This window comes from Eretmochelys imbricata, chromosome 6 (genome assembly GCF_965152235.1).
Source record: "Eretmochelys imbricata isolate rEreImb1 chromosome 6, rEreImb1.hap1, whole genome shotgun sequence".
Taxonomy (NCBI): Eukaryota; Metazoa; Chordata; order Testudines; family Cheloniidae; genus Eretmochelys; species Eretmochelys imbricata.
In genome coordinates, this window is record NC_135577.1 from 37,449,212 (window position 1) to 37,468,581 (window position 19,370).

The following is a 19,370-nucleotide window of genomic DNA, read 5'->3' on the forward strand; positions in this document are numbered from 1 at the left end:
ATTGGTGTGGCACCAACACTTCCTTTTAAAAACCAGTTTGACTTCAGATACCATATTCTGAAACCTCAATGCCATCTTTGTGGTTGGTTTATCACAAGTGATTTTTTTCTTCTATCAGTGATTTAACTCTGATCTCCTTACTTTGAGGAAGTATGACAGTTTATAGTAGGATCGCAGTAATAGCGTGAAAATAAATATAGGCAAAAAATAATTGTCATGAAGGCTTCTGAACACTTGATCCAGTGACATTATTCCTAATTCTAGGGGGCCAATGGATGACTCTTTTCAGATAGACTAAAAGAAGCATGTGTTGTAGATGCTCAGATTTCAAAAGACATCTAACTATAAGGGACAACCAGGCCAGGGACGGATTAAGGAAATCCAGGACCCTAGGCATACCACAACTCCTGTGTAATCTAGTGGTGACAGGGTTGCCGGGGGGCAGCCACAGTGGGGTTCCATCTCCTTCCTACAAGAGGCAGCAAGGTCAGTCTCTGCTTGCCACCCTCACCTCCGGAAACCCCCTCCCACCAACACAAAAGTAGTGGTAGCATGTGGGCCCTTCAGTGCTAACCCCAGCAGCTGGGGTGTATCTGCTTTGGTGGATGGATTGGACCTGCTGTGTTCTTTCATTCCTGCCTCTCACCATGTTCTCTGCCAGAGTGGTGTTAGCATGGCCCTCCAGAGCAGGGGGTCTTGGAGTGAATACCCCATTTGAGATGCATGGGGCAATTCATTCCTCTTAGCCTGAAACAATAGCTCTATGTGCAGATGCTGCTCTGTCAGGTACTCTTACATCATATTTTCAAGCTTTTCTTTGCAATCGTGGAATAGGAGCTTAGTTTTTTAAACTGAAAGTTCACATTGTGACGTGATCACATGACTCTATTAATTGGGGCTTACAGTACTTATGCCATGGCCCTGAAGTCACCACTTATAGCCAATATGTAACCTTCGTTGTTGTCCAGACATTTTTCTTAGATTGTGTCTTCAGGTGCTCAAGGTCCCTGTTTCCACAATCCTCTCCAACTACGCTGGGTTTCACTTGTATTCTTCTCTCTCGTCATAGTTGCTTTGAGCAGGACAAATTTGTCTTCAACCACTCTGTCTATTTTGAAAAACAAACCTCAAACGTTCTTCTGTTGGCCTGATAAAAGTAGTAGCATAAGGTTCTGAGCACAACAGCTCTTTCACTTCTATTTGGGATTGTTTGACATGCAAAGCCATAATCCAAGTGGCATTACCAGTTAAATACTGTGTGTGCCAAGAGATGTGTGGGAGAAAGGGTAGTGGTAGTAGGACCTTGGCTAGGTCAGGATTCATGTGAGAAGTTCATGCAGCCAGGAAGAACCATGCCAGGATTCTCAAGGGCTATTGTGGGAGTGGAAAGAAATGCATTGTTAAAGAAAAAATATATATACATTATTGTGAAATAGTATTTAATTTCACTTCTGCATTTACATTCTAGATAATGGATATAGAAGAAGCAGTTCCTCTGGACTGCTGTCGTCTTGTTAAATATGATGAGTTCCATGATTATTTGGAGCGATCATTTGAGGAGGAGGAGGAGGATATACCAATGGGACTCTTACTTGGAGGAGTCAAATCAACATACATGTTTGATTTACTTTTGGAAACAAGAAGACCTGACCAGATTTTCCAGTGTTATAAACCTGGAGGTAAGAAATATAGTTCTGTAAATCCAAAATCAGCTTAAAGTTTATAATGTATGGTGTGGTGATGATGATGATGATAAATACAAACTCTGCAATGTGAAACAAAAATGCTTAAGAGTGTGAATGGATGAGATCTTTTTCTTGAATTAGATTCTAGTAAAACCTGCAGCATTCAGAAGTGTTAACTGTTTTAATTGTTACATTTTTATGTAGCAGATGCTGACAGTCTAATTAAAGCAGTGCTAGAAAGCTTTGCTATAATTAGACAATACACTGAATAACATTTTTATCTAGTTGGCATAAATCAGTTGCTTATCTTACTGCCTGAAAGTAGAATGCTGTGATTGTGACTGCTAGTGGAGTGAGTTAAAACACGTGTATTTAATGATAGTCTTTAAACGGCATATTGTAAACATCACACTTCTATTTTTTTTAACTGATTCATGTCTTGTACCATATTTTCTCTTTGCTACAGAGGTTATGGTGAAGGTTCATGTAGTAGACCTAAAGACTGAATCTGTTGCTCCTTCTATCAGTGTGAGAGCTTATTTGAATCAGACAGTTACAGAATTCAAGGAACTCATTTCAAAGGTAATTTATAGTTTTTTAATTCAATCTAAATATGAAAACATAGTATGATTTAAATACCATGGGTGAGAACCTCATGTTGCTCCCATGCCTTCAGACTACATAAAAGGGATCCGACAGCCCCATATCCAGCCAGGGGAAGATTCCTGTGACACAGACACAGAAAAAGACGTGTACAGTTGCATGCAAAGACTCCCTCACAAGCCCCTGGTGTAGGAAGCATGTTAGTGGTAGGGTAATAATATGTAGTGCTGCTGTCCTCTCCTTCCCTGAGAACAGCGAAGAATTAGGATAAATCCCTTCATCCCCAGAGCTGAAAGTTCTGTGCTGCCCCTCAGAGGCTCAACAGGGAATCTCACAATCAGTGTTAATATGAATGAATATATATGGCTCAAATTCCAGCGTAATCCTGAAATCTGAATTTCAGCTTCTAAATAGGTGAGGTAGAATTTGTTTTATTATGGGATTACTGCGTTTTACTGCTCTTGCAGGTTACCACTTTTGACCACTTTATATGGCATAGGATGCCTTCATTTGGGGGCTGATTCACCATCATTGTAGTGGTATAAGACTACAGTAACTCCACTGTCGCTATTAGAATTATAGTGGAATAAAACTGAGCTTAGTCAGTCCTTATGTAACTTCCCATATAACTGTTCCTAATATGAAATATCACTGGAAAAAGGAAGGAAAAAATCTCCTGCAAAATTCAAAATTTTGCAGTTGTTTCTATTTCACAGGGTTTGAAACCGATCCTGTTTTTGTGTTTGCTTTCAAAAATAAAATTTTACTCAACTTATTTTATCAAAACTCCTTATAAAAAATGGCTGACCAGTGGGGAATACTTGATGCTTCAGAAGGTAGTCAGTCAGATTATGTCCTGAAGAATGAGAGAGTGCAAAGAATCCAGTCGTCTTAACTTGCACAGCTACAAATATCTAGCCATTTAAAAATTTAACCAACCCTCTTAAAAACATTTGTTTGTTACTGACCTCCTGCAGAAGTGAATTTCAAAAGTTCTGAATTTATTGCCTTCTAATTTCATTAAGGTACCCTTGTTCTCATCCTGTATGACAAGGTGAAAACAGTGAGACTGAATGGTTTGTACTGTTCCCTTCAAACTTTTTAAACAGTTTAATCAGGCTGATTTAATCTCTTTATTTTACATATTCTAATAATAACCCAGGTTTCTCCTCCCATGTGGTAGCTTTTAGAAATCAAGTAACAATATTTATGAAAGGAAATTCTGTTTTTCTTAAACTGCATTATGGTGTTGTAGGCTGTACGTCTGCCTGCTGAAACGATGCGGGTAGTACTGGAACGTTGCTACAATGACTTGCGTCTTCTCAGTGTGGGCAACAAAACGCTGAAAGCTGAAGGGTTTTTTCGAAGTAATAAGGTAAGATCTCTGTTTTTTAAATCATTCTTTTCTAATATATTTATAACCATTACTTAAGTATTGTAAAAGTTAGAAAAATCTATGTAGAACTGGATATATAATTTACTTCATTTTTTTTCTTCAGACCAAAATCGCCTCTCAGTTTGAGAACCTCACAAATTTTGTACTGTTAGGAGAGCTAGGGTAAGAGAGTTATCTGAAACCAGATGGATAAGACAAGGTTGAGCTGTTTCCAGCGTTCTGCAATCTGACTGATCTTTGATGTTCAACAGCATTAGTGCTTGGATCTTATGAAGGCAGCTGGGGCAGTCTATTGCTCACAGACTGGTATAATTTGTATTTCAAGACCCTGGACCATTATATCTGCTCCTGGAAAGGGAGTTCCTTCAGAACTTAAACACAAACAAAAAACCTGTTCTTACAATCTGGTAGCTTTGATCAGAGTATTTATAGTAAATATTTCCAACAGTAGCTTCTTAGTGCAGGTGAGAACTTGAATAATTTTGTATTTTGGCATATGGAGCTTTGTCTTGGTGTCTACTGTTGTGGTGGTTTAACTGGTCACAGGGGACATTTCTTCCATTAATTATCTTCTGGCTTTGAGGCTTGGGGTCAAGAATGGTTTGTTGGTATCAGAACATGTTGCTACACAGGAATATTGCATCTGGATCAGCGGGGGTTTGTGAGGGCTTTGTATTGTTCTGTAGCTGAGCAAAATAACAGTATTGATCGACTCCATAATGAGCTTGCATCAAAGCCTTTTCATCTGAGGAAATCTCAATAAAGCATGGAAACCTTTGAGGAAGGGAAACAGGAATTCACCTCCCACCAAAACAGCCCTTTGAATCTTAAGATGCAAATAACCTATGGTTTTGCATCAACCATGCATATATTTAAGGGCTTGCACTTTCTTAAACAATATCATAAAATCAAGTAAGAGACTTAGGGTCCCTCTTCCAAAAGGGTCTTAACCTTGACTCCATCATAAAAATACAAGTGCACAGGTGCAGCTTACTCTGTATGCATATTACCCTTCTAGATGTAGGAAAGTGTTTTTAAAATTTGGCCTACAATATTTTAGTTGTGAAATAGTGCTGGTAGGAGCCCTATCCACCTATTTACAACTTATTTGTAATCTGCCTAGTATGATTATTTAATATATGCAAAACTAAATTATTTAGCTCTCAAAATGATTAATAGGCTAGGTATCCTTTATTAAATCTCCTCTAAAACTGGGATTTAAAAACAGAGTAATTTTTTATACTGTCATCTTTCCAATGCATTCTGAATACTAGTATATATTGTATGTTGTTGCCTATACTACTTAGTAATGTAGTTATTTAGAATAATTGTATGATTTTATATTTAGGTATTCGTTGAAAGTTCAGAGTCTTTGGATCGCCAGATGGCATATACGGACTCCCATTTGTGGAAACTTTTGGATCGTCATGCAAACACAATCAGGCTATATGTTTCATTGCCAGAACACTCTCCTGGGTCTCAATTTAAAAGGACAGTCAATCAAAAAGCGAGTGGAGATTCGGGCAATTTGGATGAAGCCTGTGCAAGAGTGAAAGGATCTCTGGGTAATATGATATCTGTAGAGGCTATCCTGGAAGAGAGCACTGAAAAACTCAAAAGCTTGTCGTTACAGCAAGAGCAGGAGGGGGATAATGGAGACAGTAGCAAGAGCACAGAAACAAGTGACTTTGAAAACATTGAATCACCTTTGAATGAGGTAGACTCTTTAGCATCAGCAGAAAACAGAGAACTTGAAAACCAAACTCGGATTTCTGATCCAGAAAATTTCCAGTCAGAGGAGCGGTCAGATTCTGATGTGAATAATGACAGAAGCACAAGTTCAGTGGACAGTGATATTCTTAGTTCCAGTCACAGCAGTGACACTTTGTGCAATGTGGACAATGCCCCGATCCCCTTGGCTAATGGACTTGACTCTCATAGCATCACAAGTAGTAGGAGATCTAAAGCAAATGAAGGAAAAAAAGAAACCTGGGACACAGCAGAAGAAGATTCTGGAACTGACAGTGAATATGACGAAAGTGGCAAGAGTATGGGAGAAGCACAATACATGTACTTCAAAGCAGAGCCATATGCTGCAGATGAAGGTTCAGGAGAAGGACAGAAATGTATGTATTTATTCTATTTTATTAAATACCTTTTAATCCATCTATCTTTTAACATGGAGACACTTTGTTTTTTTACAGACTGTTAAAATGTAACTAGACCAGGGTTTCTCAAACTGGGGTCTGCAGACCCCTGGGGGTCCCCGGGCCACGCTGATCAATTCCTTCCCCTCCCAGCATCAGGCTCTAGCTCCAGCTCCCAGAGGCTACTGAAGCCAAACTGGGAGATTTTAGGTGCTAAAAGTCTGGCAGTGCAGCAGGGCTAAGGCAGGCTCCCTGCCTGCCGTGACTCTGCGCTGCTCCTGGAACTCCTGCACCCAAACTTCCTTCCAGAGCCTGCATCCCACACTCCTGCGCCCCAGCCTCGTGAAAGTGAGTGAGGGTGGGGAAGAATGGGTGATGGAGGGGGATGGAGTGAGCTGGGGGCAGGAAGAGGTGGGACGGGGTGGGACCTTGGGGGAAGGAGTAGAGTCGGGGGTGGGGCCTAAGGCTGAGAGGGGGACTTGGGGATCCTCGAAGAATTTTAAATCAAAATGGGGATCCTTGGATTGCTAAAGTTTTTGAGAACTGCTGAACTAGACCATTGAAGCACTCAGTTTTAACGCATTTTTTCAAAATGCTTAGCAATGTGGCAACAATATATTTTCATGTTCTCTTGCTAAGCCATGTTACAATACTTTAGCTCTTGTAAGAAAAGTGGTGAAGTTTCCCAGTGAACAACAGAATGACAGTCATAATTCTTCATTTTCGTGGAAATAGCACCTTGTATATATTTATTGAAAAAAATCGCTAGAGGGTAGATGCAATATAGCTTTTCTGACTTCATACAATGAGCTACAAGCAAACACATTGTAGGACAAAGAGCAAATAGTAGTGATAACTTATCCTAACAATTTTGATACTATCATTTTTGTTTAGATATTTTTATTGTAAAGTGTCTTGAATTCCTGTGGAACAAAATGCATTTTGTTTCCACAGCTATTGATCCTTCAGGTTTCTAGAGCATGTGGAGCTTCACTAACCTCAGGACAGTAGGTTAAGTACAGGGGAATATCTGGTCCCAAATAAAATGATATACCAAATTTGAAGAGTCTAACACAAATGAGTCTCATTGCTGTTGATCCTGAACATATATTTTATACTATTTTTTTAAATATATGTATATAGGAAAGAAGAACAAAGCCATATTAGATTATTTGTAGGTGGTATATAATGAAGAGATTGGCATGAAATTAATAGCAGCAATTAAAGTGAAGAGAAGTTTGGGAAGTAAGAAAAATATAAGATATCTAAAGTAGTATAAATTTACGTTAGGATGCTAAAAGAGATAACCAAGTGAAAATGTGGGTGGTAATGGACTTTTTTTGTGAACTGAAGGATTTTTATGAAACCAGACATTTTGAAGTAGTAAGAATAGAGTAAATAAACTTCCTTTGTAACCTGTAGCTATGGTTTTGATACACAGCATTTACTGAACATTTGTTTTTATTATAAAACCGCAATTAGAGAATCAGTGTGACTAAGCTCTGTCCTTGCCTCCGTGGGTCCTGTGTTTCCTGGCGGATTTCGCTAGCCTCAGAGGCTCACTGTGACCCTCCATGTAACCCTTCTTTCTCTAGAGACAAGGGTCACAGTCTACTGAGCCATTTTCATCATACGCCAGCGAGGGAGGTGAGGAGAAGTTATCCTTTCTTGCACAGTCTCTGTTGTCTCCCAGTCTCAGTGATTAATCAGGGGGCAAAGGTCGGGGGGGAGCCCGGGCCCACCCTCTACTCTGGGCTCCAGCCCAGGGACCCTAATAGTATCAGCTATGGGAGCTGACCTTTTAGAAACATGACATGTACAATTCCCTGGGCTACTTCCCCCACAGCAGCCCTCACTTCCTCAAGCTCCACTTCACTCTTACCTCAGGGCCTCCTTCCTTGTGCCTGATATGGTGTGTAGTACTCAACCTTTCCAATAGCACAACTTCCTCCCACAGCTCCTGACATGCACACCCATCTGACTGATGGGGAGGCTTATAACTAGTTTCAGCTAGCCCGATTGGCTTCAGGTGTCCCAATCAACCTAGCATTCTCCCTGCCTTCTGGAAAGTTTGCAATTGGCCCCAGGTGTCTTAATTGACCTGGAGCAGCTTCCATTTCACTTAACGTGGTACCAGGGATTTGTTTAGCCTGGAGCTAATATATCTGTCTCCCACTACTTTTCTATAGCCATTTGGCCTGCTGTCACAATGGATACTGCAGAAGTCAGAACAAAAATTGTAAAAATCTACCTTTAAAACTTGAAAAGACTTTCTTCCTAATCTGGTTTTGAACCGCTGCAAATACTGATCAATTTTACAGAAATAGGTAAACAAAAGTATTAGTTTCTTAGGTTAATTTTTATGCTTTCTTATTGCATTGTATGAATTGGTGGTATATTGAGGAAAAATTGCTGAAATATATTTTGTACAGCAGCATGAACAATTTTGAAGTATGTTAAGTTTAGAGTTATACTTAGATTTCTCTTCAGAAAATAACTCAGTTGGAGAGCATCCATAAATCACTTAATGTATCTATGTATTTTCTCCTATTTTAGCAATCATTTGTCATAAGGCCCTTTCACTGTACTTTTTGTTACTTTAGATTAAACCTAGAAAAAGCAGCACATTCCCACTGTTATATAGTATAGTTTAAAATGCTTGTTTAAAATAGTTTAATTTGGTTTGTAATGTTATATTACAAATAAGCTCCATAAATTGCATCATTCTTTGTATCCTTTCTCATGAGCAATGATAAAGGCTAGTTACTGGCAGACGGGCAGATTCTCAAATTGTGTAAATTGTCATAGCTTCATTGAAGTCCATGAACTATGACAATTTGTATAAGCTGAGGATCTGCCCTTGAAAGAATTCTTCCTGTCTGGAAATAAGGGACCAATCCTGCTTGCCTTACTTGTATAGTTCCATTGATTTCAGTAGGACAGGTGTTTCATCATGTTGTATTTGGCTCTAAATAAGTGTTCTTGGAATAATATTGCCTAATGTGAATAGGTCTAAATAGTGTAGGCTCCAGTTGATTGTAATTCTTAAATTAGTCCAAATTGCATACATGACAAAATAAAAATATTCTAAGCAAGCAGGTTTTCTTGTTACTCTTCATTATGGACTAGTACATTAAAGCTTTGAGATTTACTGTTGAGTATAAAAATGATAACTGAATTATAGCACAATAAATATATTGAATAGCTTGATATACAAATAATATACTGAGATTGAAGATACAAAAAGGTCTTGAAAGGCTAGTTGCCAATAGGAAAATTTCTCTGGAGAGTTGAAGGACCTAAATCATCATTTCTGATCTTTCTCTTTAAAATTATTTTAATAGTTTTTAATGGTTGCAGAGGCAACCTTTCAAACAAGAATCAGTGGTAGTGATGCCTTTCTGAACTTGTAAACAGAGTGCTGTAGGGCCTCATCACAGCTTTTCAAAATGTTGTGGGCAGCAGTTCAAGTGAGAATAATCTGGGAAGTTAATCTGCTGATTGGGAAAGCTGTGAGTAGCAACTGATGGAGCTGTAGCAGCCAGGGCGAGGTGGGTACAGAAATAGCAAACACATCCATCCTCGGTAAAGTAGAATTGTGGTAGCCCCCACATACACAGTGAAGTAGCTAAGAGGCTCCTGGGTGGGCTGAAGAGAAGGGAAAGCATGCTCCTTTCTTCCAATGGCAGGGTAATGGGTAGGATTTCAAATTCACATCTGCTAGCTAGAGACTTATATAAAAGCTGGATGGCATATAGTGTTGGTAATGGGATAGAAACACCTAGACCATGGCTCTAGATCCAGATAAATAGTGATAGGCATTTAGATGTCATATCTTCCCCCCCCCACCCTTACCCATAATGTAATCTGTCTGCTCTCCCCACCCCATCCCCACGCCAGGACAGGGCTGGGAGCCAAAGTAGAGCTGGGGGTAGAACAGGACTGGGTGGCGCTCCCTGCCATGCCCCCCGAACATTCCTCTGCACCCCATGTGTCCCACAATTTGGGGACCAGATCTCTAGCTTTCAGTTAGTCTCCTGAAGTCTGTTTTTCTTACGGTGTAATTATGTTCAACACTGAGTTTCACAAAGCTGCTGTTGGTAAAAGCAATATATTATATGTTGTCTTTATGATACCAAATACTAAGACTTTATTTGGAAAACGTTATTACTACTATTACTATTACTTTTCCCAACTCTAATACGAAACTACATAGAAATCAAAACAGAAGCAGACTGAAATGTAACAGTAAATCGAAGCGCTTATTTCCTGATGGATTTAAATGTAAAGTTGAACACTGAACAAAGGAAACCTTCCTATTGCCACATGTCTGCGATGCATTCTGTCCACCCATAGAAATTATTAGGATATTCTAGAATAATTCCCATAGGGCTTAAAAATGTGGATTTTTAGATAGAATAAATTGATTTAGTTACAATCTTTTGTAGTTTTCAAACTTGTAAAATTCCAAGAAGAAGAAGAAGAATGATCTCGTGGTTAGATCATTAGCCTGGGACACTAGAGACCCAAGTTTAGTTCCCTGCTCTGCCAGAGACTTCCTGTTTGACAGTGGGTAAGCCATTTAGGTTCAAATATAGATAAAATGTGAATAGGGACCTGGTCCATGACTGGCACTCTTAGGCATTGCTACCATACAAATAACCGTGAACAAGTGTATGGAAACCTGGTTTCACAAATTAAATGGGCACTTTGTAACACAAGGTTGGGTTTTTATTTTTGTTTTTTAGGGTTGCTAGTGAATGTTGATAAAAGAATTACGCTGTCTGCCTTCAAGCAAAACTTGGAGCCCTTTGTTGGAGTTCTCTCCTCTCACTTCAAGGTCTTTCGAGTCTATGCCAGCAATCAAGAGTTTGAGAGTGTTCGGCTGAATGAGACACTTTCATCGTTTTCTGATGACAATAAGGTTAATCAAATGAGCTTTTGAATAATTAAGAACTTATACAATAGAACCAAATTTAGTTGGCTGACTAGGCAACTTTTGCAGACTAATTGGATGTAATTCACTACCCTACTTCATGGCATCCTTGCTACATTGGTAGTGTTAATGCAATGTTAGAAGAGAACTAACTTTTGACTTTTAATATCAGTTCTGATGACTGTTCTTTTCAATTAATAGATAACTATTAGACTTGGAAGAGCACTTAAGAAGGGGGAATACAGAGTCAAAGTGTACCAGCTCTTGATAAATGAGCCAGAAGTAAGTAATTTTATATTTTAAAATCTTCTAAAAGTCGTGTATGAAGACACTGAAATATGCATTAGTCTTAATTTTCCCCAAAAAAACCTTAAGGGTAAAATTCCCACTAAATTTTCACTTTTCGCTCCATGCATTCTATTTCCCGAAAGCCTCCCTAACTAGACAATGTACATTGAAAGAACTCTCTGATAGGTGTCATGTTTTCCAATAATGTAGTGCTAGAATATTTACTGCCATCAGATACTGCAAAGCAACACTTGTCAGAAAGATTCAGTAATTGAATATGGTGATACAATTGTTTGCACTAGACTAGTCTTGTAGTAGTGCTAGAAACAAGTGACTGTCTTGTAATAGTTGATTACATGTTAAGTACCCATTTGATACTTAAAGTACAATTAAGTGACTGTAAAAATGACTTTGTAGAGTCCATGTTTTGTCTCAATTTCCACATAAAAATTGCATTGTTTACAAGTGCACCCAAGTTGTGCTTTATTTACACGTGTAATAAATACACTGCAGTTTCATCAGTTACTAGTATGATGTGTAAGCAGAAAAGAACAGTTGATGATTGAATAATGCATGAAATGAAATTGATCACTAACTTAAGATCAGACAATGTTTTGATTAAAAATCAATTTCCAAATACGAACAGCTTTCTTCAACAGAGGAAGAAGTCCTGTACTATGGAGCCAGTAAATTGCACATTAAAAATAAAGAAGGATGGCACCAGTGTGGTGACAGGACTTATTTAATTGAAAAATAGCTTTCCAAATAATTTTAATGCCCATATATCTATTCTATTAGGGAAAAAGGCAAATGCTACCATCATGTTTTATAATGTTTCTGAAGTTTTAATAATGTACACAATCTAATTCTTAACTACTGTGCCTTTATTTCAGTGAAGTTTCCGGTTTGTAAATAAACTGGAAATAAGCTGCAAAGAGCTACTAATGCACTAATGAGAGCAGCCTGTTTTGAATCAGTTTAATTGAATATCTTGCTCACACAAAGTTCTCAGCTGTCATTTTCTAGGGTGATGGAGATTGAGCAAGACTACAGCACGAATGAGAGATACTGATTTCCTTACTCTTTTTGTAAAGAAACAATTCTAGCACTAATAAATGTATATTTGTTGTGTTCACAGCCATGCAAGTTTCTTTTAGATGCTGTTTTTGCTAAAGGAATGACTGTGCGTCAGTCAAAAGAGGAGCTACTTCCTCAACTCAGGGAGCAATGTGGATTAGATCTGACTATTGACAGGTAAAGAACATACAGTCAAGATTAAAACTGCTGGTTTAAATAGAACTAAGAGTTCTTCTGTTTCCGTTCCTCATAAGCCAAGAGGATCTGCTATAAATATTAGGAGGAAATTTTGTTTCTCCTTTATGGGAGAAAGTATTAATATAATCAGTCCCAGCTAGTTTTTAGTCGTTTTTTTGGAGGTGGTTGAAAGGTGATCAGTTATTGTGGTGTCTGAGCCAAACTGTGAATATAAAAGATTAATTTGTGGTAAATTTCTGGCCTTCATTCCATCTGGAAAGATTGAGGGAGTGCTGTTTAAATGGAAATGCCTTTGTTTGAAATGGCTTACCACTGCCATCTATAAGTTCAGATCTGTTTGCACTTCTGTTCTGTCACAATGGTATTGCCTGTTGGCTATGTTAAAGGTAACAGTGCTTCTCTAAAAGCAGAAAAGGGAAGAAAAGAAAAACACTTCACAATAAAAAGACTAGTCTCTGAGAGATACAGTCCAAGCATTTCTATGTAGAAGTAGAACAAATGCTGCTCTGTGGCATTGCTCTGACATGTTGCCTCTTCTGATTTTTCCATACACTTTAACCTCTTGCCTCAGGGCTGGAGGAGATCTGCAAGATGAGCCACGTGAGTCAGACATCCACCCTCTAAGTATCTCTCCTGTGGTGTTTGTTTGTTTTTTTTCTTAAGAAGAAAAAATGTGTTTAGTGAGGAAAAGCTGTCGGTAGAGCTTGGGGGGAGAATAACACCACTAATTTTTTTTCCCATTCCTGCTTAAGAAGCCATTCTTCCTTCCCATTGTCACTCTCCTTATGCACCCCATGGATTGGCCAGATACAGTCGTCGTCCCATATTCTTCTGCGCATGTGTACTCCTACTAACAAGCACAATCCTTCCTAGAGCTCCCCGGTATATGGCAGCTTTGCAACATCTCCTTATCAGCACTAGGTTTCAAAAGCCATAATTGAAACCTCTCTGAGTAACCCACCTACAGATGAGAGAGAGTAACATTTCAATATTGTCAGAAAATAGAAGTATGATGAGTCATCTCAGAATTCTTTGGTATGTCTGGTTTAATTTAGGCTCACTTATTCACACACAAGAATCATGCATTAAGAGACCTAAATAACATACAAAGTATACTCCACTATTCCATATCTACATGAGATTTCACAGTGTATTTGATTATGTACTTAATAAACTAGCTGCTATTTCCCCTTTCTAAGAATCTTGCAATTCATAGTAGAGCACCAGTTATACAACATTTAAACTGCTGTTAGAGTATACGGTAGATACCCTGTAGTTCTGCTGAGCGCTTCACATGTCTGATAGCTGGAGGGCATACATCAAGCAGCTTAAATTTAGCCATAAAATAAACAGTTTTCTCTAAGACCAGCTTGCTGGCTAAAAGTAGAATTATGTTCTACATAGATCATTGGTCCCCAAGCCAGCAATTTCAGGGTCCTCTCAGAAATCTAATAGCTGAAGACTGAAGTCCAGGGCTGCCATATTGGGTATGCTGTAGAGGAAAATTCTTAAGCTCTTAGGTGAAGGAGAGACTGCTCTCTAGCAACCAACTCCAGTGGCCATGAATGACAACATTGATGTGCTTAAGGGTCCAGATTTCCATGCAGCCACTTGAGGGAGTGACGGTATACTGTTAATTTTATAAAATCTCCTCCAGATTGGAATTTTTAGAAGCAAGAAAAGTCATATTTACCAATAAAGAGAGAGAAAGTTTGGTCATAGTTGAAAATCTTGGGCCTCTTGCAGGAGTGAAGACCCTGTGTGTGGCTGGGAGCAGAGTAGGGGTGGTTTGTGAAACCTCTGTGTGTTAAAAGTACATCTGTATTGCAGTCAGGAAATGTGATTGCAGCATAGACATACCCTCACTATCTTGATCACAAATAGCAGTGAAGCCACAGAAGCACAGATAACGTCACAGACTAGCCACACAAGTAGATACGCAGGGTCCCTGGGTACATACTTGGGCAGTTAGTCTGTGCTGCTGTGTCTTCACTTACCTTTTTAGCGAACTAGCTCTTTCAAAGCTAGCTTGGGTATGTTGCAGTCATGCCTCCCAATTGCAGTGTAAACTAAGTGTCATGATTTTGTGACACCTTTCTCCAGAGCTCAAAAAAAAAAAAAATTGTCATAGAATCCATTGCCAATGTACGTTGGTATCAGTGAACAAAAACTTATTGTTTTCTTAAACATATTTATAGGTTTCGCCTACGAAAGAAAACCTGGAAGAATCCAGGCACTGTATTTCTGGATTATCATGTCTATGAGGAAGATATTAATATTTCAAGCAACTGGGAGGTCTTCTTAGAAATACTTGACGGTAATAATACATTGAGAAAAAGTTAGAGCCCTAACATTTTGTTTCAAAATGAATTCTATCTTCTGTGAATATATGCATTTTTTGTATGTCAGTGGAATAGAATCCTTCAGCTAATAACAGCATGTTAAATATATATTTTTGTTGAATGTTGGTTTACTGAATTATTTTAGGTTCACTGTATTCTGCATTCTATACTTTCCTGAAGATAATTAAAACTGCACTTCAAGATTCTTTCCATTTAGTTGTAGTATATTTTCTAAACCTGAGGACTCAAATGTAAGCTAAATGCAGCCTTCTGAATTGCACACAGAAACTTACCAGCCCAGGCACAAAGTGTCCCTTGCCTGCGCATACAATGATGATTAAAACAATTATACTACTTTAGTCGATTTTCAAAAATTTACTTGCCCAAGAGAGCAAAGGAGTAGAATTTTTCAAGTGTGGGGAAGTAGATAAGGGGATTCAGATTATTTATTCAGACCAGTGGTGCTAGTGTGATCAAAATGGGATAATATAAATTGCAAAAGGGGGTAAGGTAGAGGGAAATTTTTGTTTAAGTTAGCCATGATGCAGTGCCTGCTTTTTTTTTTTGTAGTTCTCTGTGGAGCTATGTGATGAAACCTCACATGTACACAGTCCTCTGGCTTTAGTTTTGAAAAATACTGGAGTAGTTTTGCTCCTAGTTTCTTTGCAAACTTGGGTGTGTGAGGTATAATTACAATCATTACACCTATATGGATCTATGGCTTTTCGTATCAGATGCTGGGAATGCAGCAGTGTCTACACTTGAGGTTGCAGAACCGTTTCCATTCTAAGTGGTAACTTTCAGTTCATCTTGATCACCTTCATTGGTCTCATATAGATTGCACCAGTCACAACATGTCTTCCATTCTTCTCTTTTCCTGGCCTTCCTTTTGGGTGCATCCATGACTTTTCACGATAAAATCTTCCCATCTTTTTTTAGAGGTCAGCCGTTTTCAGTTCCCTTGGGTACCACTCGGCAACAGCAGTAGTTCATAAATTGTCAGTCAGCCTAGCTAATTCCCAGCCTATTGCATTTTACTATTCCTGCCTTCAATGATGTCCTGCGCTCCTCTCTATCTGATCACTTCACTGGGGACTCGGTCGTGGATTGAGATCCCCAGAATTCTTCTTTCCATCGGTCTCTCTGTGAGAGTTGTTGCTCCTCTATCTTCTTCAGTGCCCATGGTTTGCTGCCGTACAACATTACTAGCAATACTGTTGATTTGAAGAGATTGGCGCATATTGCCTTGTTGATTTTTCCTTGGAGAATATCCTCGATAGACTTGAATGTGCGCGCCAGCCAGCTTGCTTTCTTCGCATGAGTTTGCCTTCCTGATCGTGGTGCATGTTAATTTTTTGGCCCAAATAGACATTGTTAAACTTCTTCTATTTATTCTCCCTTGACTATTATTTGGGCTTTTGGCAAGGCATTAGACTGCATACATTTTGTTTTAGAGAGGTTCATTTTCAGTCCAACTTGGTTGCTTTCTGTGTCGAGTTCTTGCAGCATTTTCTGTAGTTTGATAGTGTTTTCGGCAATCAACATGATATCATCCGTGAATCTGAAGTGGTTTAGCAGCTCTTCATTGACACTGATTCCACCTCATCTGCCTCATTACAATTTTGAGGCAGGCTGTGAAAGGTTTTGGTGAAACTACGTCTCCTTGCTTCACACCTTTTTTGACTGGGATGCAAAGAGGAGTGTTGAACAGAGTTATATTCGTAGTGCAGTGAGAGTTTGTTTCCTTTAATAGTTTGGTGCCCTGTTCTGCAAGAGCTTTCAGTGCTACATAGATTGCTACGCTGTCAAACGCTTTTTCATAGTCAACGAAGGCAATGCATAAAGGAAATGTTTCCTTAAGCACTCCAGTAGATGGTTTTTGAGAAGATATAGTCCAATGTGCTGAAATTCCTTTGAATACCTGCCTGCTTTCTTGGATGCTGCTCGTTCAGACTCTGTGAGTCAGTTTGTTGTTGTTTTGGTGAATAGCTTGTAGACATGTGAGAGTAGTCAATTGGACAATAGTTCTTTAGCTCTTCACGATCGCCCTTCTTGTACAACAAAATGGCATTGGACTCCTTCCAGCTGGATGGTATATTCTGCATTTCTAAGTAGCAGCAAAACCTCTGAGCAAGGGTTTTCCAGAGGTCTTGGCCTCCGCTCTTATTTTGATTGTCAGTCTGTCTTTTCCTGGAGCTTTTCGTTCCTTCATTTGGTAAACTGCATGTCAAACTTGGCTGACGAGGACCGGAGTGTGTGCTCATTGGTCTGTTGAAGTGTTCACAGTGGGACGTTTATTTGAGGTGTGAACAGTTCGGTGTAGCAATCTTTGCAGACCGCTTCCATCCCTGCCTGTTCTGTCAATTATTGCTTTTCAGTCCTTCTTGTTCAGCGCCATTATTGACGTGTATAGCATCAGTTTCCATTTGCATTTTTTTAGGTTTCTGCGATCTTCAGCTGTCTTTAAGAGCCTTTCATTTCGGTATTTCTCGAAGTCTTCCATTTAGTCATCAGCTTTCAGGCAATGTGTAAAATTAGCTGAGAAAGAGAAACTGAAAAGAGCCAAGGGAAGAATCTCGGAGGAAACAAGGAACTCGCTAGAGAAGCGGAGGAATATAAAGTGAAATGATGGCAACAAACTCCCTCCTCTGCAAATTTTCAGTTTATATTTTTTCCAATCTTTACAAATTTTAGTCAAATTTTTTTCCAGTTAGGGAGCAAATTTTTGATAGGTTGAGCCAAAACTGTTTAACCATTTTCAGATCTAAGAATGGAAAAAAATTCCCACTCTTTAGTCATTATAAAATACTGACTTTTTGAACAGCTATGGGATGTCAATGGTGGAAACTTGAAATTTGGCAAGCAGATAGTTGCAAATGTGCCTTTTTGGGATCTGGTGAAAGTTATTTTGTCGGAGTTACAGAGCTTTTAAAAATGTGCATGCATGTTGGATTTTGTAATGCAACCACTTAATGGCCTGCCAGTATTGGTTCTATATACAATCTGTTTAGGAAGGCGAGTAGACAGTGCTGTTTTCTGAGAGATCTATCATTGCCTTAGGAAGGAGTATGGACTCCAAAAAATATTGTGATGCCTTTCATATGATGTAGACATTCACTCTCAAACTAGTTTCTGTTTGCATCAGAACAAGACATCATAATGGATCATAATATTAAGATCATTCCATTCTTTTCTTGTATGTTTTGATCAGTGGTGAAATACTTAATGTTTTTATTTACAGCGTTATAATTTTGACTTCAGAATTAGTAACGCTTTGAAATGAAAAGGGAAAGTTCACATCTCTCACAGTATTTTAGGATGTCTACAAGCGCTAATGAATATTTGCATCACATTTTTAAAGTTTTCTTCACGACTGTAAGAGGTAGAGGCTTAGTTTAAACTTCTGGAGCACAATATTGCAGCCTTCAAGAAAAGCATCAGTCTGTGAACTGCCCCAAAGAGTTAAATGAATGAGTCAATGGACACAGTGGAATTTCTTATTTTTTTCATGTTCTTTTTTTTTTAAAACGTTGTGAAATTCCATACAAAAAGGATTTCTATACTGAAGCACTCAGGAGTCAAGGTGCCAGTGCAATCTGAACTTAATGTCCGTGTGTGTGTGCTTCCCCAATTGCCTTTGATTTAGGGCTGTTGATTATCGCAGTTAACTCACGTGATTAACTCAAAAAAATTAATCACAATTAAAAAAATTAATTGCCATTTTAATCGCACTGTTAAACAATAGACCACCAATTGAAATTTATTAAATATTTTGGATGTTTTTCTACATTTTCATAGAATCATAGAATATCAGGGTTGGAAGGGACCCCTGAAGGTCATCTAGTCCAACCCCCTGCTCGAAGCAGGACCAATTCCCAGTTAAATCATCCCAGCCAGGGCTTTGTCAAGCCTGACCTTAAAAACCTCTAAGGAAGGAGATTCTACCACCTCCCTAGGTAACGCATTCCAGTGTTTCACCACCCTCTTAGTGAAAAAGTTTTTCCTAATATCCAATCTAAACCTCCCCCACTGCAACTTGAGACCATTACTCCTCGTTCTGTCATCTGTTACCATTGAGAACAGTCTAGAGCCATCCTCTTTGGAACCCCCTTTCAGGTAGTTGAAAGCAGCTATCAAATCCCCCCTCATTCTTCTCTTCTGCAGGCTAAACAATCCCAGCTCCCTCAGCCTCTCCTCATAAGTCATGTGTTCTAGACCCCTAATCATTTTTGTTGCCCTTCGCTGGACTCTCTCCAATTTATCCAAATCCTTCTTGTAGTGTGGGGCCCAAAACTGGACACAGTACTCCAGATGAGGCCTCACCAATGTCAAATAGAGGGGAACGATCACGTCCCTCGATCTGCTCGCTATGCCCCTACTTATACATCCCAAAATGCCATTGGCCTTCTTGGCAACAAGGGCACACTGCTGACTCATATCCAGCTTCTCGTCCACTGTCACCCCTAGGTCCTTTTCCGCAGAACTGCTGCCTAGCCATTCGGTCCCTAGTCTGTAGCGGTGCATTGGATTCTTCCATCCTAAGTGCAGGACCCTGCACTTATCCTTATTGAACCTCATCAGATTTCTTTTGGCCCAATCCTCCAATTTGTCTAGGTCCTTCTGTATCCTATCCCTCCCCTCCAGCGTATCTACCACTCCTCCCAGTTTAGTATCATCCGCAAATTTGCTGAGAGTGCA

The 19,370-nt window shown here is 39.1% G+C and overlaps 1 protein-coding gene across 3 annotated transcripts in view; it reads left to right on the forward strand.

Annotated features, from left to right (window-relative positions):
* Positions 1-19,370, forward strand: part of USP47 (ubiquitin specific peptidase 47) — a 94,490-nt gene that overhangs the window by 64,447 nt on the left and 10,673 nt on the right. For all 3 annotated transcript variants that reach the window (XM_077818413.1, XM_077818416.1, XM_077818415.1), the window contains 8 exons: positions 1,469-1,679; positions 2,152-2,267; positions 3,544-3,663; positions 5,033-5,810; positions 10,580-10,755; positions 10,969-11,049; positions 12,194-12,309; positions 14,529-14,647. In XM_077818413.1, the coding sequence (XP_077674539.1) occupies positions 1,469-1,679; positions 2,152-2,267; positions 3,544-3,663; positions 5,033-5,810; positions 10,580-10,755; positions 10,969-11,049; positions 12,194-12,309; positions 14,529-14,647 (1,717 nt within the window). The remainder of the gene's footprint in view (positions 1-1,468; positions 1,680-2,151; positions 2,268-3,543; positions 3,664-5,032; positions 5,811-10,579; positions 10,756-10,968; positions 11,050-12,193; positions 12,310-14,528; positions 14,648-19,370) is intronic.